The 21,448-nt window shown below is 43.7% G+C and overlaps 1 protein-coding gene across 9 annotated transcripts in view; it reads left to right on the top strand.

The window, feature by feature from the left end:
- The window catches only part of hspg2 (heparan sulfate proteoglycan 2), an 87,959-nt gene that overhangs the window by 41,199 nt on the left and 25,312 nt on the right, over positions 1-21,448 (top strand). For 7 of the 9 annotated variants that reach the window (XM_020585587.1, XM_020585591.1, XM_020585592.1 and 4 more), the window contains 38 exons: positions 780-911; positions 1,295-1,439; positions 2,038-2,195; positions 2,317-2,457; positions 2,561-2,724; positions 2,802-2,981; positions 3,250-3,446; positions 3,752-3,899; positions 4,619-4,746; positions 4,987-5,073; positions 5,314-5,372; positions 5,616-5,677; positions 5,866-6,006; positions 6,214-6,387; positions 6,685-6,864; positions 6,951-7,069; positions 7,190-7,301; positions 7,475-7,588; positions 7,759-7,886; positions 8,098-8,184; positions 11,842-11,906; positions 12,073-12,137; positions 12,257-12,397; positions 13,167-13,358; positions 13,734-13,772; positions 15,507-15,785; positions 15,912-15,965; positions 16,710-16,793; positions 18,154-18,246; positions 18,333-18,425; positions 18,537-18,767; positions 18,878-18,991; positions 19,095-19,222; positions 19,679-19,765; positions 19,886-19,944; positions 20,402-20,566; positions 20,814-20,924; positions 21,266-21,366. In XM_020585587.1, coding sequence (XP_020441243.1) covers positions 780-911; positions 1,295-1,439; positions 2,038-2,195; positions 2,317-2,457; positions 2,561-2,724; positions 2,802-2,981; positions 3,250-3,446; positions 3,752-3,899; positions 4,619-4,746; positions 4,987-5,073; positions 5,314-5,372; positions 5,616-5,677; positions 5,866-6,006; positions 6,214-6,387; positions 6,685-6,864; positions 6,951-7,069; positions 7,190-7,301; positions 7,475-7,588; positions 7,759-7,886; positions 8,098-8,184; positions 11,842-11,906; positions 12,073-12,137; positions 12,257-12,397; positions 13,167-13,358; positions 13,734-13,772; positions 15,507-15,785; positions 15,912-15,965; positions 16,710-16,793; positions 18,154-18,246; positions 18,333-18,425; positions 18,537-18,767; positions 18,878-18,991; positions 19,095-19,222; positions 19,679-19,765; positions 19,886-19,944; positions 20,402-20,566; positions 20,814-20,924; positions 21,266-21,366 — 4,757 coding nt within the window. The remainder of the gene's footprint in view (positions 1-779; positions 912-1,294; positions 1,440-2,037; positions 2,196-2,316; positions 2,458-2,560; positions 2,725-2,801; positions 2,982-3,249; positions 3,447-3,751; positions 3,900-4,618; positions 4,747-4,986; positions 5,074-5,313; positions 5,373-5,615; positions 5,678-5,865; positions 6,007-6,213; positions 6,388-6,684; positions 6,865-6,950; positions 7,070-7,189; positions 7,302-7,474; positions 7,589-7,758; positions 7,887-8,097; positions 8,185-11,841; positions 11,907-12,072; positions 12,138-12,256; positions 12,398-13,166; positions 13,359-13,733; positions 13,773-15,506; positions 15,786-15,911; positions 15,966-16,709; positions 16,794-18,153; positions 18,247-18,332; positions 18,426-18,536; positions 18,768-18,877; positions 18,992-19,094; positions 19,223-19,678; positions 19,766-19,885; positions 19,945-20,401; positions 20,567-20,813; positions 20,925-21,265; positions 21,367-21,448) is intronic. The other 2 variants (XM_020585593.1, XM_020585594.1) reach the window with 1 other exon arrangement.

The raw sequence follows: 21,448 nt of genomic DNA, 5'->3' as shown, positions 1-21,448 counted from the left end.
TGAGTTGTCTTTTAAAACCCACATTGCTAATGTGGTTCGAAAATTACGGATGAAGATTGGATTCTTTTATCGTAATAAATCCTGCTTTTCCTTGCAGGCCCGCAAATATTTAATATCAGCGACCTTTCTTCCCCTGTTGGATTATGGTGATGTACTGTATATGAATGCCTCAGCTAGATGTCTCCATTCTTTAAATGTGGTTTACCACAGTGCCTTGAGGTTTGTGACGGGTTGTAGTCGACTAACGCACCATTGCGACCTGTATGTTAAAGCACAGTGGTTGTCTCTGAGCATGCGAAGACATGTTCATTGGATGGTGCTAGTGTACAAGGCTTTGGTAGGCCTAGCTCCGGCATACTTATGCTCTCTTTTACGTAGATCGGATACCAAATATGCCTTACGGTCTTGTGATAAGTATCAGCTCATGGTGCCGAGAGTTCGGACCGAAAAAGGGAAACGGGTTTTTGGATTTGCCGCTCCCTCTTCGTGGAATAGTTTCCAAGCAGATTTGAAAGTTACTGAATTATGCTCAGTTAAAGCTTTTTATTCCCTTATGGCTCTTAGGCAACAGGACTCTCTTGGTCAGTGTAGGTGTTTTTAAATTGGTTGTATTGTTTTAAATGTTTAATGTTTTTGATTTGTATTGAAACTTATGTATTGACGACATGTGTTGTTGACCTCTTGGCCAGGTCACCCTTGTAAAAGAGATCGTGATCTCAATGGGTTTTTTACCTGGTTAAATAAAGAGAAGTGCTATGTCTGTTTTGTCAAAACCACAGCCACCAAGGGTCCTGGCGACAGGTGTGCTCCTGAGCAGTTTGAATGCCTGAGTGATCGCACCTGCATCCCAGCTAGTTACCAGTGTGACGAAGAGCCAGACTGCCCTGACCGCTCCGATGAGTATGGCTGCAGTAAGTCTCACAGCAGCCGCTGTCCACAGCCCTCTGCTCTTACAATCTGTCTTTCCACTCTTGTGCACATTTTCAGTTTTTTGCTGTCCTGCTCTTTGCTTCTTTAACTCCCTTCTCTAGTCTCCCTCTGAGTTTCTTTGTATGCTGTGACTAATCTGCTGTGAACCAGGCTCTTTTCACAGAGACACAGAGCTTTTTGAGAATCATCATTCCACAGAACTGAAAGGGAATTGTCCATCCATAGTCCATAGAATTATACTTCCTTATATTTTAAGGACATTTTTGAGGTTCACTGGATTGCCGACTTCCAGTCACATGCCAGACTTTTATATATGTGCACTTACTGTGGCTTACACAGTTCCCACCTTTTGTCATTTTTACAGCCCCCCCCTCTGTGACAACCCCACCGGAGGAGTCTGTTCAAGCAGCACGGGGGTCGACGGTGACGTTCACCTGTCATGCAGTTGGGGTGCCAACACCCATCATCACCTGGAGACTCAACTGGGGCCACATTCCCATCAGCAATAGGTGGATTCAATGAGAAATTGATGAAGAGTACTTAATTAAAACCTGCTAACAAACTAAGTAGACCAGCAATTTATTGAGAGATCATGGAAAATACTGCCCAAATGATTTTGAACATCTGTAGAATTGATTTTGTTGATGCTACATTAGATTGTATTACATCGTATGGACGAGCTGTCTCAAACAAAGCACCAGCATCAGGTGAAAGCCGGTCTTACATAATTGAACTGTAGCAGACCACGAAGAACTGAAAATGACAATGAATTTATTTCCTCTTCTCACTGACATTTGACACGTGTTCTTTGGGAACTGTCAACAGACTTCCTACGTCAGTGTTTCAACTCTTAACTGGGATTTTAATTATTGAGGAATTTGTGGTGTACTGTTGCTGAGTCAGAATGTTTGTTCTTAGCGTAGCCTGCTGTGTGTAGTTAGGCAATTACACTTCATCTTTGGTATTTTTATGTAACAATATTTCCTCAGACTGATACAGTGAGAGTCAGAAAGAGCAGAGTTCCTACTATTGACTGTGGTATATAAGGTTCACATAGTCTCCACTGATTGTAAAAATAGTCATTTGTTCTTTCATTGGTATTACTAGGATCTCCATGACCAGCGAGAACGGCCACGGCACCCTCACCATTCACAATGTGAAGGAGGCAGATCAGGGGGCCTACACCTGTGAGGCTATCAATGCTAAAGGCCTGGTGTTCGGTATCCCTGATGGAGTGCTAACTCTCATCTCGTATCCAGACCCAGGTACTGACGCTTCTTTTTTACTGTGGGCTCACTGTAAGAGGCACTGCAGTTTTAACAAACCATAACTGAATTCTGATTAAAGTTATAAAACAGCTTTTGTCCTTTGTTTTGATTTTTCCAGGCAACTGTTCTGATGGTCACTTCAGTGTGGATGGCCGATGTGTGTCCTGCTTCTGTGCCGGAATCACCAAGAACTGCAAGAGCACCGGCCGCTACCGCGACCAGATCAGCCTGCGTTTCACTGAGGAAGAAAACTTCAAAGGCACTGAAACCATTGATACCACGGAGATTTACTTTAGCACCAACATTTTAACCATGAATACAAGTATAAGATGATGGAGTGACTCTGTTTTCTGTACTTGCAGGAGTGAATGTCACTTACCCATCTCGGCCGGGCACTCCCCCCCTCTCCTCCACTCAGGTCCTCATTAACCCCGAGATAGAAGAGTTCCAGCTCGTTGACCTTTCACGCCGTTTCCTCAACCTTGACTCCTTCTGGACTTTGCCTCGCCAGTTCCTGGGTAACAAGGTAAAGAGTAAAATTCTTTGCAGGCTTTATTTTACTTATTATCACATTTATATGAAAAACATTCCATCTGTTTTTAGATTGACTCCTATGGAGGGTCACTGAAGTACAAGGTGCGGTACACATTGGCCCGCGGTCTGTCTGAGCCTGTGGAGAAGCCCGATGTGATTCTAGTTGGAAATGGACGTAGGCTTATATACCGCAGAGGCAGCCCCACCCCTTCCCTAGTGGTCAACCAGAAAGAGATCATATTCACTGAAGTAGGTCTTTGGTTATGTTGTCTCAGATGCTGCACAATCCTGTGGTACATTTGTGATGACTGTAAAGAAAATACAAAAATGTTGTCAAGGATAAGGTTTAAAAGGACCAACCCCAAATTTTACAATAACAAACTTCTGACGAAATTGTAGTCATGAATAATGATGGAGGAATTAAAATCATACAAAAACTATAAATCCCCTATTCCTGACAAACTGAACTAAGCTTAAAGTGTTCATATATCAGTAAACCTACTTGTTACTGTTTTAGGATAAGTGGCAGCACTCCAGTGGCCGTCCTGTGAGCCGGGAGGAGCTGATGATGACACTGGCCAACCTTGACAGCATCAATATCCGCACAATCTATGACAACCACATGGTCAGCGTGGGACTCAGTGATATCATCATGGATACCACCACCGTGGAGTTCAGCATTCATGGTCATGCTAACGATGTTGAAGAGTGCAGGTGAGACAAAAGTTTGTGGGTATATATCCAGTATGTAGAGAGTCCTGTATAATAATACAGTAAGTTCATACAGGCAATGACTGTTTTTGAAATAATTTTGACCTTTGTATATCATTCCCCTTGTGTTTTTTTTAAGTATTTCCACTGTAAGCTATTTAAAGAAAAGGCAGAATGCTCCCAAAAATAGAAATGTATTTTGGTTGTGCTTCAGTCAGCTGTTTTTCATTTACCTCATCACATTTTATGGTGTAATTTGACTTGTAATAGTTTGTGTTGAAACAAACTTGTTGACTTATCATTCCCAGATGTCCTCCTGGATATTCAGGCTTGTCCTGTGAGATGTGTTCCCCTGGTTTTGAACGTGTCCCTGGTGGCGTCTATCTTGGCACCTGTACTGGTTGTAATTGTAATGGACACGCCAGTGCCTGTGATCCGATCAGCGGGCATTGTCTGGTAATAACTAGCTACTTATGGGCAAGAATGGCTGTCAAACACATATGACAAATTTTACTTCACTGATAAAGCACACCTCACTTTGTAACTGTAAAATGTAATAAATGTTTGTTTACTCAAAGAAAATAATATGAATGAAATATTTGCGTTGTTAGCGTATGCTCAATTATCATTCTCACGATCAATACCACTTTTATTCTTGTATTCTAAATATGAAGCAAGCGCCACCTAGCAAGCATGTTAGCTCAGAATAAAGCATAGAAACAGGAAAACAGCCCCTCTAAAGCTAGGTACCATGTTTAAAACATTTGTTTAATGTGACCCATACAGAGGTGTAAAAATTACAAACTGTGCTTTTGGGGAGTTCCATGCCAGAACATGAAGTGGAAATGAGAAACTCGAAACCCTCACATTGTTGCTTTTGTATTTCTGTTTGTGTAAAAATTATACTAATAAGTTATAATGTGTTAAATTGTTCAATTTAGAGGTGCTAGTAATCTTCTTTTCAGAGCCAGGCAAGTTGTTTTTGTCACTTCCGTTAGCCTTTATGCTACGCTGAGCTAATCAACTCCTTAGCGTAGGGAGAAAAGTAGTTTCAGTTTTTTCAAATAATGCATGAAAGCAAATAAGCATTTTTCCCAAAATGTCAAGCTATTCTTCTCAACAATTTTGGGTGGCATTCATGTAAAAGAATGACCAGTGTGTTCTCCCTGCCACAGAGCTGCCAGCACAACACAGAAGGCCAGCAATGTGACAAGTGTCGCTCCGGCTACTTTGGTGACCCAAGCCGAGGGCGCCCCGATGACTGCAAGCCCTGCCCCTGCCCGTACTATGAGACCACACGGCGGTAAGGCCACAGGCCCACCCAGACCACGCATGGCCACATCTCGCATAAAAAATAATGGGGCACACCCTCAGGCACATGCATCCCCTTGGAATTATGGCATTACAAATGAGCAGTTTCGCCCTGCAGGTTTTTATTCCCAAAAGCTGAGCTCATTCAGATGTTTGAACACAGGTTCATTAATTCAGCATGTTACTTATTAACCCAGTGCTTTAAATTTAATCTAGGACCTTTTCTTTGTAGGTTCTCTGACACCTGCTTCCTGGATGTTGACCAGCAGCCAACGTGCGATGCCTGCAGGCCCGGCTACACAGGCAGACGCTGTGAAAGGTGAGGAAACTGATATCATGCCCTGTGCCTTTAGACTGTGGTCTAAACAGTTTTCAGATGGCAGTGATGTGGTTTATAAAAAGTGGCATCAGTCTTTTATGACTCCTGATAATGCTAGATGGCATGATAGGATTACACAGCCTACTCTAGAATGAAATTTTGATTGTAACAAGCAGAACAAGCTACGGCTGATGATTGTGATAGGTCAAGCATATCTTTTATATTTCTGTTTTATTTCAGGTGTGCTCCTGGTTACCAGGGTAATCCTCTTCTTCCTGATGGAAAATGTGTTCTTCGCCGTGAGTATACATTGAACAACTGTGCTGACATTTTTGAAAGTCTTGATTGTTTAACCTGTTGAACAGTTCAGTCATTTGGCAGTATGAACTCAAGGAGTCTTACCCTCTGTAAAGATTAGCATCAGGGCTTTCCCTGCTGTTACCATAGGCTGTAATATGTGGTCATGGCTGTGGTATGTAGAATGGCTAGAGCATGCCCAGGTCCCCATATGTCATCTTCTTTCTTCTGCTGTGTCCCTGCAGCTATCCACAATTGTGACAACAGAGGAACTATCAGCTCCAGCAGCCAGCCATGCAGCTGCAAGGTATAAATACAGTATGGAAAATTGCAAAGTGATCTATTAGGATCATATTATAACCATCTGTCATTAAATCTGCAGCTCATTTGTGATTCATCTTACTGTTATATATTCTGCTGTCATTCTTAATGAAAGAAATGAGCTTGACATGCAGATGGATTACATATGCACATGTATGTGTGTGTGTGTTGCAGAACAACGTGGCAGGAGCTCTCTGTGATGAGTGTAAGCCTGGGTTCTTCCACCTCTCAGAGGCCAACTCTGAAGGCTGCCTTCGTTGTTTCTGTATGGGCGTCACCAAACAGTGTGCCAGCTCCACTTGGAACAGAGATCAGGTAGTTTGATAGGCTGTGGAGAGTTAAGGGAGCGGTGAATATTTATGTTGTAGAGGTTTGACTCAGTGTTTGTGCAGTCCTGCTGTATCAGCAGATCCTTTCAGATGTGAAATACAGAGATGCAGTGTGCAAACAGAGGATTGTGCTGAAGTGTGAGCGTATGTAAATCTCAGTTCACATCTCATTCTGACAAACCTTGTCTCTCAGGTGCGAGGAGGGGTGAACGGGCAGCTCTTCTCCCTCTCCAACAGGGCCAACACGAACACTATCTCTGAAGACATCTTCCAGAGAGGCTCCTCTGAAGTTGTCTACACCTCCTTTTACAGGGTCCCCAGCGACATCTACTACTGGGTCCTGCCTGAGAGCTTCAATGGAGATAAGGTGAGAGAAAACAACAAAGTAAAGAGCAGGCTGGAGGAGAGGAGAGGGAAAGACTCTCAGGTGTTAGTCAGCCTAGATTACTCCTGCCCAGTCAGTCATGCCTCAACAAGTTGTCAAGTGGAAAGGCTGCACCTATGCACACAACAAGCCTCCTTTGAACTTTTGGCTTGAATTCACAGTGAAGCCCAGCATGGGTGTCATGTGACTGACATCCCCCTCTGTATCACAGGGGTGAAATACCTTTCCACTATTCAGTTTTGTTAAGATGAGCTTCTCTCTTCACCATGTTGCTACCAGGTGACAGCCTATGGCGGGGAGCTTCGCTACACAGTGCGCTTCGAACCTCCTCACCGCTCGCTGACGACTCGTGGTCAGCCAGATGTGGTTCTTCAGGGCAATGGCATCTTCCTGGAACACTACTCCCAGACCAGTCCCCTTCCTCGTGTCCCACAAACCATCACTGTGACCTTCAGAGAAGTGTGTTTCATTAGTGTTGGTAGAAGGGTATCTGAATCCTCTCACAGTGTCCGTGGACTAACGTTTCTCTTCCTTCTGGCTAACAGTCTATGTGGAGACGTTCCGATGGGCAGCCGTGCACTCGCGAGCACCTCCTGATGACTCTGGCTGACATTACTGTCTTCATGATCAGGGCCACCTACGCAGACAGCATGATTGAGACCAGGTGTGGTTGGAGCGTCTTCTGACAATGCGCAGCCCATTCATATACATCAAAATAAAAAAAAAGATATTTTGTATAATAGCAAATAGAGAGTTCATTGTTTTGTGTGTGTGTGCTAAATAGCATTTCCGACATCAAGATGGACATAGCTGTTCCTCACTCCACTGGTAATGAACGTGCTCTGGAGGTGGAAGCGTGCGCCTGCCCCCAGGGATACAGAGGGCCCTCATGCCAGGTACACGTGCAGATTTCAGAGAAGTAGTTCAGCTTTATAAAACCATCTTCAGGTCCAGTCTCTAGCCTTTTTGGAGCTTTCATCTGCATCTCAGCCTTCATCGATAACGCAAGTTTGCTCAGTTGTCATCATCACTTGTCTCTCACCTGAGGTGTTTTTCTATACCATTACAGGAGTGTGATGAAGGCTACACCAGGACCAGCTCTGGCCTTTACCTGGGCACATGTGAGAGGTGTGACTGCAACGGTCACGCCAGCAGCTGTGACCCGGAGACCGGCAACTGTCTGGTAGAATTTATGCTAAGTTGAACCTGCTTTGATCTCTTCACTGGAATGCGCTAATGTTTTTGTTTTTAACAAATCCCAACATGTGGAGAAACACTGTCACTCATAACTACTGTGTGTTTAACTATTCTGTTGAGCTCACCGCTTCTTTATTTGTGTGTCCTGACCAAAAGCAATGTCTCCATAACACTGCCGGGCCAAGGTGTGAACGCTGTCAGACTGGTTTCTATGGAAACCCTTTGACGGGCGGTGCTCAAGCCTGCCAGCCCTGCCCCTGTCCTGGAACCACATCCAGCAACCAGTGAGTTCATGTCTAATAATTTTGTCAGTCAGAGTCAGTTCTATTCAGTGTAGATTAACGTTGACTGTTATGTGTAATGCTCCATCAGACAAAGGAAACTGTGAGCAGGGCAGCAGCTAATAAAACACTTTATTCTAATGACCCATAATAACAAGAGATCAAACTGTAAATGAACCAACATGGTTAGTGCTAAAGAAGAGCATCTTCACAGATTCTCCCAGACCTGTTATCTGCATTCTGATGGTCAGCCGACATGTGATGACTGTCCCCCTGGATTCACTGGTCGACGCTGTGAGAGGTACCCTCCCAACTCTTTTTCCCTTTCCCTGCTCTTTTCTGTCTTTATCTCAGGGTCGTTTGCACACTGCTCAGTGTTGGAGTTTACCTGGGGTTTACCTGGGTGGGTCGGCAGCAAGGTTAGCATGGGCTGGCACTGGCACCTACTGGTTTCATTCATTCACAGGAAAGGAATAGAAGCATGTGTGGTTTACGTTTCTCTTGTTTTCTTCAAAACAGCTGTGATTGCGTCAGTGGAAGGATGGGAGATGCAAATCAGTGCCACCCATTCTGATGTATATGTGATAGTTTGTACTGTCCTGTTTATCTAGTTTGGCTGTTGGATAATGTTTTCTACTGTGAGACAGAATAATGAAAGGCACCACTAGTGGTACTCAAAATGTCATAATTCAGTTTTTATGTTTTGGTGAAAAGAAAAATGCCAGTGTAGAAATAACTGTGCTTTATGTCCTAAAAACCTTTAGTCTAGTTAATAAATGTTTTACTTTGGCTTTCTTCTGCCTTTGCTTTAATTCCAAAAGCCCTCTCAGTGGTTGCTTTCCGCTTCAGCTTTGTGTTTTGCTGCTAGTGATTTCTGTTTGTGCACACACCAAATGTGTCTCTGGGCCTCTAACACATAAATGTAGATGTGGCATTTATGAGAACTCCTGTCTGGCTAATAAATCTTTGCCACTCTGAGCACAAAGATGACATGGTGACTTGGGTGTAAGATGAAATTCATAAAAACATTTATTTTTCGCACATCTCTGCCTGCATCATACCTGATTCTGCTGTTTTGACATTAAGAGAAGAGAAGCTGTCTTCAGACAGTTGCGGGGACCCCTTCCTGGAGAAGCAGATAGAAGAATTCCTACCTGTGGGATGTGGAGGGGAAGCAGTATTCAATCTCAGCTGGGAGAAAGAAATAGTGCCGTACGGCAGCGGAGACAACGACGATGAAGACATTGACTATCCTCGGCCTGTTGCTACCATAGGAGCGACTGTGATCCCTGCTAGGACTTCACTGTCTACTACACCTCATTATCACACTACTAAATCCACTAAAGCAGCGGGCGTTGTCTCAGCCACTCCCAACAGATTAGCATCCAGGGTCCCACCACCCTTCACACCCAGCCCAGAAATCAGACGCTCCAGCTTCCAGCAGTTGCTCCGGATACACCTGAACACCTTTAACCGGCGCCTGAGTATGCTGGAAAGCAACACGCTTGACATGAAGGAGAGCATCCGTAGTATGGAGGAGCAGCAGAGTCATCTCAGCACCCAGCTGAAGGAGCTCATCGCTCTACATTCAGCTGGCGAGAAGAAAAAGAGGGTTCAGGAGCTGGAGAAGAGCTACACAAATATGGAGGCCCGTTTGACCAGACTAGAGGGGAGGCTGGAAATCCTGATCGATGGTTTCACTGCCTTGGCTCAGGAGATAAACAAGATGAAACGCACTAGACACATCTCTCGTTCTCCCCAAGAAAAGAGGGTTCTGCCTTTAGTCGCCACAGAACTTGCAGTCCCATTGTACTCAACACCCCAGCCTCCTACAGAAACGCCACTCACCAGTAAAACCAAAGTGCCTCAAAACATACCTACTCCAGGTCTCCCCTGGAACAAATCTACTTCTGCTCCTTGGAGAGACAGAAAACTTGGTCCAGCCACCACTAAGCAAGAAAAGAACCCTTCAAAGCTCCATTCAATCACTGGGTCATCTAAAAGTCAAGTCTCAAAAAGTTCAGCAACAAAGTTAAGGACAACCTTGAACAAACCAAGGACTGCATCTAAAACTATAGTGAAGTCTGAAACAGAACAGCCAAAGAGTGGGAGGGCTGCTGTGACAGCTAAAGAGGTTTCACAGAAAAACCAAGCAAACTTCAAGAAGCAAGTTAAAGAAAAAGCAACAATCACTACATTTCAACTGGGGCCACCAGCTCACAGCTCAAAGCCTGCGAGAACCCCTCAGGTGCACAAACAGTCTGACCGGGACAATAAAAAGAAATCTGCACCACCTGTTAAAAAGAGTAGACCTAACAAGGCGTTTAGGTCAGATGCACCACTTCTAAAGAAGGTTCAAGAGGGCAGAAAGTCTTCAGTAGGCAGCAACAAAAACAAAAACAAAGAGTCGGTCTCTCACAAAGCAAAGAATTTTGCTAAGAACATAGTCACAACCACAAAACCTACCAAGACCACTAGTGCAAAGAAGTCTAAAACAACAGTAAAAAGGAAAACAACCAAGGCTATTACTGTGAAGAAGAAGTCTACCGCAACAGTGAAACAGGTGTCACTACCACCTAAAACCAAGGCTACTACTGCAAAGAAAGTAACAAAAAAAACCCAGCAGAAAAAGAAGACAAGCCCTTATTCTGATGTTTTGGATCTCCTGAGGCTCTTAAAGGGAGATCTGCCTGCAAACCAGAAAAAGAGTCAACATGGTTCTCTTCATGTTGTCCTGGGAAGGCTGGCAATTCCCATCAGAATCATCCCTGATGACTAGGGAATATGATGTGTTGTGTTTCATTATTTTTATTTTTTAGTTGTTTATATCTCTTGGCGCTGATCCTGATATTTATCTCTTACTGCTACCGGCTGCTGTACCATGTCAACTGAACTTAGGAGGACCTTCCAGAAGTTTAATATCACGTTAATGTGGCAGCTTTTTCCATTTTGATACTAATGACTTTGAAGGTGTATTTAATGGCAAATAGAATAATTGTAGAGAGAGTTTTACATTAGTACCTGTCATGGATATATATTTGTCTATTTTGCTATGGCCAGACTACCTCAGGGTCTATTTACCTCCAGCACATTTTGAACACCTCATGTGCACCCTAACTTTTCATCCAGCTCCATCATCAGGTCCAAATGTAAATTTTTCTAATACTTTGGTTTGTGACCAAGTACTTGCAAAACTAAAGACTTTTCCCAAAGCAAGCTCATAGCATGGAAGTCCTCTTTGTTGGCTGTTGACCTGCGGACCTGGACAGGTGAGGTAAGACTGACCTGCTGTGGTTAGAGTAGCCTCTGCTCTAGTGGTAGTGGCATTGCTGGCTTGGCTTGAAGGTGAATGGCTTTGCTATGTCACAGTGTGAGACATCTCCTTTCTCTTCAGCAGCTAAGCATCTTCTTCTGCGGCTCATCGTACCAGCCACACTCACTTCTGTATTAACGTTTTAATCTGGTGATATTGTCTGAATTTCTGTTAATGTTTCAGTTTCTGTGCAAAGGTGTTTCCTCTGTTTCAACTGTGCAACACTCATTTACGAGATGGAATCAACATCTGAGACATGTTGAATGGTTTAGCAGCAGCTATGCTTCATCCATCTCCAGTTCCAGCAGTGTTCAATCATCTTTTCTCTCTGGGAAAACTCTTAGTATATGTTGCATAAGCTGTGTGTCTGTGATTTTTGGGTCATATCAAAGTAAGACTAGCCTTTAGTGTAGATATGTGTATTTACTGGAGGGAATAAAAGAATAGTTTGTATGTCCTTGGTCTGAATGATCTCAGTGTTTTGTTCATTGTTGAAGTCTGCCTTGGATCAAGAAGACATCCTACAGGCCACAATTCATCATGTGTCACCTTTTGCAGTTTCCTGCCTCATTGTTCCTTGGATTAAAACTTGTATCCTCTTTGACTGGAAATGTTTACTCAAACACATTGTCTATTTTATTTCAGATGTGCTGCAGGATACACCGGGAACCCACTGCTTGGACAAAGATGTAGCAACAATGAAGTCAATGGTACATTTTCTATTTTGATCCAGGAAAATGACTGATACTGTCTTCTTGTCTTATTATATACCATGACAAAAGTTGCAAAGACCCCTTTAATTTCATTAATGTGGATTTAACAGTGTGTTCAATGAAGAAATGGCTTATGCTTCAACTCTCTGCTCTACTGTTACAGGTAACTGCTATAGCTGTGATCAAAGGGGACGAGAAAGCTGCAGTGGTGGTGTGTGCCACTGCAAGGTGATCAAAAATGGCACTGTTTATTTACCCCAGCTCTCTGGTTGTATTTACCTTTTGGTTATCCTGGCATAGAGTTACTGCCTTATACTGCATCTTATTGCCCTGATACTATGCTACAGATGAACGTTGAAGGCCCATCTTGCTCCAGCTGTAAGCCTGGAACCTTCCATCTCAGCCAGGAAAACAAAGATGGCTGCCTGTCCTGCTTCTGTATGGGCGTCACTCAGCAGTGCTCAAGCTCTACCTACTATAGAGACTTGGTAAGGCCTTGGTACATGGCACAGTCACATAGGAGCAGTGCAGTACTTCAAGAAGAAGACCAAATGAAGGTTTGCACTATGAAATAGCCACAATCATATCAACATGTGAGTTGCACACTTAGAGACGTGTGTGTACTCTAAATAAGGGAGTCTAAATTTACCCTCATCACTCCAACCTGAAGTGGTTCTAAGCCAATAACATCACATCCATCAGTGGTGTTGGCCAGAGACTGACTGATATCTTCAACCCAGTTACTCCTGTGCATCTCCTCTCCCCTTCTTAGTGAATGACTGCAATGACAACTTGACTTCTTGTCTCTCAGAACTACCTCAGGGCAAAAGGGTGAGAAATGTGAAGTGAGTAAGGTCACATACTGTGCAGAGTAGCAAGTAATACTGAAACCTATAATATTCTTCAGTCAGTACAGTGTATGTGTTGGACCTTTCTAGTGCCACAGTCAGTCCAAAGTGTTGTCTCTTGAACTTCTGAATGTGCTGGCATACTTCAGAATCTGATTTATTGGGCAGGTGTGTTGGACACATGAGGAATTGAACTCTATTTATCTCTGAGAGTCAAGACAAGTTGAATGACCAAAGCCCTTTTATTTTTGTCTGTTCAGTCAGCTGACTTTGGCAAACTGAGCTGAACTACTGTAATTGCATGCAGAATTGTTGTGTGGAGTTTGCAGTAATACTGATTCAGTTCTCATTATTTATTGTACCATTTGCTTAAGCTTAATTGTAAATGTTTTTAAATGTGCTTTTGCAGGTGTATTCAGCATTTTACCCAGGGAACTTCCAGGGATTCGCTCTGGTGAACCGTCAGCGCACCAACCGCATCTCTACTGGTTTCACTGTGGAGGTTTCCACTGAGGGCACTCAGTTGTCTTACAGCAACTTTGACTACGTGGGACAGGAGCCTCACTACTGGCAGTTTCCAGGGGCCTACCAGGGAGACAAGGTCAGTATCAAAGAGCGCATACTGTGGCTGAATCAGTGGAAGCAGCCAATGCAGTACCATGACTACCTAACTGCTGTGTGCAATGGGCTGAGTAGAAGAAAGTTGTAGACCACTCTTACTCTATTGCTGTCTCCATTTTGCTGCCTTTTCTTTCTTCGCACCTCAACCAGTCTTTCTTTTCAAGCAAACTTTTGCAGGTTTCTTTCTCAGGATGTGTGTAGGTTCTTTGCTGTCATTGCTACCATTTGTTGCATCTTCTTTTAGATCTGTTTACACAGGGCAAAATGTTGTGCATAGGTTTGAACACCCATGTGTTCACTTCCATAACATAGCAATTGTATGTGTGTGTGTGTTTGCCCCTTTCACCCTCTATAGAAAGATTCTTTCTTTAGTCGCACAAAACGAGCTGAGCAGGTACAGTACAGTAACCTCAGTCTGTGGCTGTTGTGTTGTGTCTGGAGTTTGACGTATAACATTTGGTGCCATTTGTGCACTGTGTTGTCTGGCATGAATACTTCTTTATTTTTAATGTAGTGCATACCCATACATTATGGATGCACATCATGTTTTATTGTTTTCATCATTTCTTAATGTTGACTGAAATCATTATTAGAGGCATGGTAGTTTTACAGCAGTGCACGGTTGAAGGTGGCCACTAAGTGTCCCTTAGATTTGACCACTTACATTGCAGTGCTCATGATCCATATAAATGGACTGATTATTAATGGTCCATTTAACATACAGTTTAACTTTGCTTGGAAAACACTGCCATAACGCTCCCAAATACCGTGGGCTCAGTGATCAAAGGGCTTGCTTTATCCACACCGATAGAGTGACTCATTTACGGTAGCGAGCAGAAAAAAAACGGACCCAGGTAGCTGGCTTCGGTGCAAGTAGTGATATTTATTTACAATGTGGCAATGTGCAAACATAGAGAGGTCAAGTAGGCAGTTGTAACTGGGTGTGATCAGTGGCGGATGCAAAAAACAGTCAGTGGTATGATGGATGATACTGGACCGGGCTGCGGACGCTGGGATCACTCCTGGGCTGGTCGTGGTTGGGATGAAGGATGGCTGAGGAGACAGGAGCATGTATAGCCAGTTAATGGAGACTGTGCATTGACCTGTATGGTGGAGGGTGGTAGGATGAGTAGATCCAGGGTCCAGAGGAGAGGTCTGTAGGGGAGGAAAAGAGAACAGCGGGTCCAAAAAGTAATACAAAAAGAACTAAGAGACATGTAACTTGTAAACTAGGCACAACGCAAAACACGAAATATAGGGGCCCGAAGACAAAGATTGAACTGGCAGGGGAGTGAATGGTGAGCAGTGTATAAGTAAGGGGGAAACTAATGAGGCGCAGCTGGTGAGTAATCAGGGAAGCGGGGCAGGTGTGTCGAATAGTGTAATCAATGCCAGGAAGTGGACTAGTGTGAGGAAAGGAAGCGAGGAAGGTGCTGCCGGGCAAACCTGACACAGAAGAGCAGCTGAGGAAAGCTGCTTCCATGTGGAACCTAATGGCCTCTGAACATAAAGGCACCCATAGATCCAAACAAGCTAGCCAGGTATTTGGTATGAGCTCCACTGGAGGCAACACTCACACATGCAGTGAGAATGAGTGATGCACAGCGTTTCTGTCATTAAAAGTTAACACACTGAGAGTTGTGGACATCTATGGAAGTAAATCCCCACGGTTCATAGATGTAGCAGCATGGAGGATCAGCTCGCTGAGTCTGAGAATCTTGTAGGATATAACTGCGTGTGCATTGCATGTGTTTGAATTTCAAAGATCTGAGTTGGCATGCAAAGTTTTAGGAAAGTTTCTAAAGTCAAAGAAGTTGTTGATTTAAAGTGTTGTATCAAGGTGATTGCATTGGACTGATAAATATTTGCTTTATCGACAACAAACAGGTTACTGCAGTGCATGAAAATGTGATCTGTGATTACCTGTATAACCTGGTTACTTCAGTGCCTAGAAACACACCGACTGATATTGTATCGCACACCCAAGCATCATAGACTGAAAAGCATGACTCACCTGTAGTGTGTTCATCTCGCCAGTGTACTTAGGTGTGTGTATACTGTGGAAGAACTCAGTTCTTAAACCCTGTCTCTGTCATTTTGACTGCTCCCATGGTGCCTCACTGTGCAGGGTGATGTCACACAGCTGGATGACGAGGTCTGGGAGCTCCTTTCTAACTTCTCCAATGGACGAAAGGGTTCCCTGCCATTCTCTCCCTCCTTCTTCTCTAAATCCTCCTCCTCTTTCTCTTCCTCTTCCTCTTCTTCTTCTCGTGTCCCTGCTTCCTCTTCATCCTCTCGTTGGTCTTTGCATAACCTGAGCCCCCCCTCTCCTCCGTCTGGTATCTCCTCTTCAGTTAGAGCAGCCAGACCCCAGCCCTACTCCCCAGGTCACGCTCCCCGTTTGCAGGTACACTCTGAGACTGTGAGAGGCGTGAGAGGTGTGTGGATTGTTTATGAGCCATTTTAGTTTCTTGCTCACATTGGTGACTTCTGATGTTTCTGTTTGGGGTCTGGCTCTGCGGTGCATCAACAGAGCAAGAACTCAGTGAGAAAGACTTCTGCTAGTGCTTCTGGGGACATGAGAAAGGTAGACAGTGGCATGACTGAGTGATTGACATACACATAGGAAACTGCCATAGGAAGCTTTAATAGTCAATTAACAACTGATTTTCCTAAGTGTGTCCATAGCAGATAATGTTTAGTTCAGAAACTTGTAACAGATTAGAATTATGATCTACCAAAGTAATCCAGATTATATTTAGTTTATGGTTACCAAACAATGGAAATTAACACAATTCTAATCTTTGACTAGGTGATATGTTCAAACAGCCCCACTCACTGCTGCCTCTGTAATTGTCCAGAGTAAGAGTAAGGCTGGTTTTAAGAAGGGCTGTCAGCATAATGTTGTCTGCTTTAAACTAACTCTTAGTGAGGCTCATCTTAAACTGTCATTCTCACATTATTGACAGTGGAATTGTACTTTTAGTTGTCAGACAGAGCTTAAGAAGGGCTGTCAGTATAATGTTGTCTGCTTTAAACTAACTCTTAGTGAGGCTCATCTTAAACTGTCATTCTCACATTATTGACAGTGGAATTGTAGTTTTAGTTGTCAGAGTGACTTCTATGGTGTTACTCCACTGTCAGCAGGTCTTAATAGCACTTGTACCACAGAACATGTACTGAACAGAGTTTAGATTAGGTCCTGAGACTGATTCTTGCCATGCTTGCCTGCTTGTATTGCTTCTCTTTCTGCTTACGTTTTAGTCTCACTGTCTCTGTCTCCATCTGTGGCTTACTCTGCTCTGCCTGTCCTTCCTCCTTTGCCTCTCAGTACTTTCTGGTCTACAAAGGTTTCAGCTTGCACCAGGATGATCTGCTCTTCTGGCAGCTCCCAGCGCAGTTCACAGGGAATAAGGTAACTGTGAAACCTCGTGGCAACGTCCCCTCCTGAAGCCTGGAGGTTATAGAAATACTGCAGCTTTAGTATCCTCCGGCCATCCCATTACCCCTCAGTCCTCATAGTCCCTTCTCTCTAGTCCCTCACCTGTGGACACCTCCTGTACCACTTAACTTCATCCCAGCCCTTGGTCTAACTGTCCTCTTGACTTCCTGTGCTACTGTCCTCTGCTGTAATAAAGAGAGGACAGGACTTGTGGCTTGATCCCTTATTAAATATGGAATCAGAACCTGGGAACAGATGAAACTGGTATCACTGTAATGTATTACTCTTAGCTCTGCTGCCATTATTATTACAGTTTTTCTCCATAGCTGAGCCTCAGCATTCTCCTGCTTCTTCTGTGCAACATAAGCATTTCTCATACAAATAAGAACCGTTCAATACATTTCAATAATTGTTGTTGTCTACAATTTGAACAGTTATCAGCTGTGTATAAATACTGTAAATCAGTTTCATTTTAGGTAAATAGCTTTATTCCTGAACATTTAGAAATTATTTCACCATTCACATCATCACATGCACATGAGTTCATGCGGTTGTTAGAATATGTCAAGCCCTTACCCGTTGTGAATTCCACTTGCAACAGTTTATTCATGTTGTTATTAAAGCACACTGGATGAATGCAGACTAAGAAAACTCTTAGCAATTATTTCAGAGTCAACAAGATTTGCTGAATTACCAACCAATAAGAAAAATGCACACACTGCACACTGACTGTGTGGTGTGAGCTTTGTCTGGCCCCTAACATGAGGCGATAACAACCCACTGATAAATAAATGATTCCCTTCCGACTGAAAAGGTTTGATTAAGAACAGGTCGGGATGGGCCGTAGGGTCTTGTTGATCTCTCAGTACTTCCTGTTCCAACCCTGTTTAAATCTGAAAGGTTATCTACAGTGCACTGAATGACCCTGAGAACAAACCTGCTCCCATATAGGTTTGAGATTATGTTGGTTATGCTGCCGTGAGCACGTCCTGCAAGACTTATGAAAAACCAAAGGATCATGTGAAATCTTGAACAGAATTTTCCGTGTAACCTGTTAATCCACGTGTGAAAAACACCGCCAGGTTTTCATATTATGAGAAAGCTAGAGTTAATGTGTAAAACGGGGCGCTCCTGTGCTGTCAACACACCAAAAACTAGTGACATCATCTTGTTGACGCTGTAACTCCCACACGTTAAAGCTGGAAACAGAAGTTTTAGCTTGCCCTTTTAGCACACAGGATTTGACTCCCTGTGTGGCTCTAAACCATTTGGCCCTGAATTTTGCCACACTTGGTCACTGTTTGATGTTTGGTCCTTGCTAACTGTGTTTTAGGTGGGTGCTTATGGTGGCAAACTGAAATACACCATCTCTTATGTGGCTGGTCCAAGAGGAACACAACTTGATGATGCTGACGTCCAAATAATTGTGAGTATGCCTCCATGCTGATTCGCTGTTTTCTCCCATGATTACTTTTCGTAACGTTTCCTCACTGCTCAGCGTTGTTCCTGCAGGGTAACGACATCACTCTGGTAGCTCGTCAGCCCTGGCAGAGAAGACAGCAGGGCAGCAGAGAGACTCACCACTTTGAGATTGTCTTCAGGGAGGTGAGTGGGTCTTAACAGCACAGGAACACAGTGTGTCTGCAGTGATCTGGGCAAGCAGAAGGACGCTTGTTCTTATTGGATACAAGTATCCACTATCTTCTTGTTTCATAGGAACACTGGCATCGTCCTGACGGCATGCCTGCCAACCGTGAACACCTGATGATGGTTTTGGCTGACCTAGATGACATCCTTGTCCGCGCTTCCTACTCCACTGAGATGCGCTCCTCCAGTATCTCTGACATCAGCATGGAAGTCGCTGTGCCCAACTACAGCGGCTTGGCACAGGCCCTCGAGGTGGAGCAGTGCCGCTGCCCAGCTGGGTACCAGGGACTCTCCTGCCAGGTAAGTGACCACTTTTTCAGACTTAATGACTTTGGTGGAAACAATATAAGCTGGTTTTGCTTCATTAAAACACCCATTGATGTGTTTAAGTCCCATGATGTCTGTTTTAGGACTGTGCACCTGGATACACTCGCACTGGAGGAGGTTTATACCTGGGTCACTGTGAGCTGTGCGAATGTAACGGCCACTCCGACACCTGCCACCCAGAGACCGGCATCTGCACGGTATAAGCACTAGATTAGTGTATGACTGAGCTTTGCTGTGGCTAGATTGCAATACCCTGACACGATGGACAGATCTCTAAACACAATGTGCTCCCCCTTCCAGAGCTGCCTGCATAACACACAGGGTGAACTCTGCGATCAGTGCGGCCCTGGCTTCTATGGCGACCCCACTGTTGGCACTCCAGAGGACTGCCAGCCCTGCGCCTGCCCTCATCCTGACCCTGACAACCAGTGAGTGCTGGCACAGACACCAAGACTCACATTCCACCTCTAATTATAGCTCAACACCAGCCTGTGTCCAGCTCACTTGTTCTTGTTCACAGCAAATTCCACTGTGGAGTTTAATTCAGAATTTATTCCAGTAACATGTTTGTTATTTGCATGTAGCTAAAATGAAATATTTCATATTCATTCTCCATCTGAAGTCATCTGTGTTTATATCCCTACTTCACTGAACAAATCAGCGACTGTATACTGCAGAAATCCCTCAGTAAAATGTGACAAAATGTGGGACAGCTAATTCCATTGTCCTGCTTTGGTTCCTCTACCTGAAGCTGCTTTGCTCAACTCACAGCAAAATATGAATGTGACACTAAATTACTAGGTTTTGCTGAATCAGTTGATATTTAAACTTGTTTCTGCACTACAGTTAGGTTCTTGTCTCTGTGTGTTTAACTCATGTAATAGGTTCTCTCCTACCTGTGAGAGCCTTGGAAATGGAGGCTACCAGTGCACCGCCTGTCAGCCGGGCTACACTGGCCAGTATTGTGAACGGTAAGATATCACGACACTTTCTCCAGGCGTGGATCCACATGGTTACATTTCAAGGGGTCATTTTTATAAATTCAACTTATTGGAGGGCACCTTCCTTCTGCGTGTTTTTATCATCACCAGTTGTGCTCCTGGATACGTTGGCAACCCACAGGAGAGACAGAAGTGTCGTCCATACGATGGTAAGCTTTAACTGAAATGTGACTAAATGGTGCTTATGATATATGAAATTAAAAAATATGCTCTTGTTGCCAGAACTAACTAAAAATGCTTTATGAGAAGTTGAAATATATACTGTAGCATGCAGCTGCTGAACTTGAAAAGATTTAGTAGGATAATTTGGAGAGGAAGCTAAAAAAAAGTGGAACCGTTTCTTCAGTTTAGACAGTTTTTATCACTTTCTTTTTTCCACCCAATTCTTTATTTGCACCAGTTGTACACATTTCTACTGTATCTTGTGTCAAGATACTGTATATGTCTGCTTTGACCATAAGATTCCTTTAGTGATTCATCCATCTAAACGTAGCCACTGTACCTCTGACCTGTTTTGGCTTGAGGTTCAAAACATTTCCTTTGTGAAACACAAATAAGAAGTCTAGTTTACTACGTTGAGTTTGTTTTGACCTTTACTTTTTGCAGCTGCAGCTTCTCTGGTGGTGAAGATCTATCCAGAAAGGGTCCTGGCATCCCAGGGTGGTCCTGTCACTTTGAGGTGTCAAGTATCCGGCTCTCCTCCGCACTACTTCTTCTGGTCCAGAGAGGATGGACGACCCATCTCCAGCAGTACTGAGAAACGCAGACACGGTATGGAGCACACTTCAGCTGTGCAGCCACAGCTACTGTGGGATGGACAGATATGATCCTGTGTATGTCTGAGAAATCCCAAAAGTGTTAGTGAAAAATGTTTGCACTTTGTCTTTTTGGTTTGAAACACTTGTCCTGATCTAACTGAGCTCAACAGACAAATGGCATGTGATATATGATGAACTGTATCAAATTCTACAATATGTTATGTGTGAATATGACACCTGTTGCTCATGTGCACATGCAGGAGCAGAGTTGTACTTCCCCAGCGTGCAGCCGAGTGATGCCGGAGTCTACATCTGTACCTGCCAAGACCTGCGCAGCACCAACAGGAGCCATGCTGAAATTGTTGTCACAAGTGTGTATGGGTCTCACGTCCATAAGCAAATGGTTTTTTTCCCCTCATACTGCTTTTGAGACATATTAAATAGATTCTGTCCATGGTTCAACATATGGGTTTCCGTACTGTATGCAGGGATTACAAAAGACTTCATTCTTCAGTTTCACTGACTGTGCGCATTGTGCATTGTCAGTATGTGTTGTTTGATGTTTGGGATATGTTTTAACACAGCTGACACTTAGCTTTTACTGTACAGCATCATGAATTTGATCAAATAAAGTTTACTTTCACTTTATAATTTACAAAACCCTGGCAGTTTATATAAACACTCAGGGTAACTGATTTGTGCATTTCCCCAGGTGTCCCATCCAGACCCATTGAGGTGACGGTTGAGGAACCCAGAACTCAGACTGTCAGGGTGGGGTCTACTGTCAACTTCATCTGTACTGCAAAGAGCAAGGTAACACAGTTATTAAATTACTTTTTAAGGAAATGTTTTACATTTAAAGGTTAAAATGGTTTGACATTGTCTTTCTTTACAA

This window comes from Monopterus albus, unplaced genomic scaffold (assembly GCF_001952655.1).
Source record: "Monopterus albus unplaced genomic scaffold, M_albus_1.0 scaffold371.1, whole genome shotgun sequence".
NCBI classification, from domain to species: domain Eukaryota; kingdom Metazoa; phylum Chordata; class Actinopteri; order Synbranchiformes; family Synbranchidae; genus Monopterus; species Monopterus albus.
This window is presented reverse-complemented; position numbering and strand designations above follow the sequence as displayed.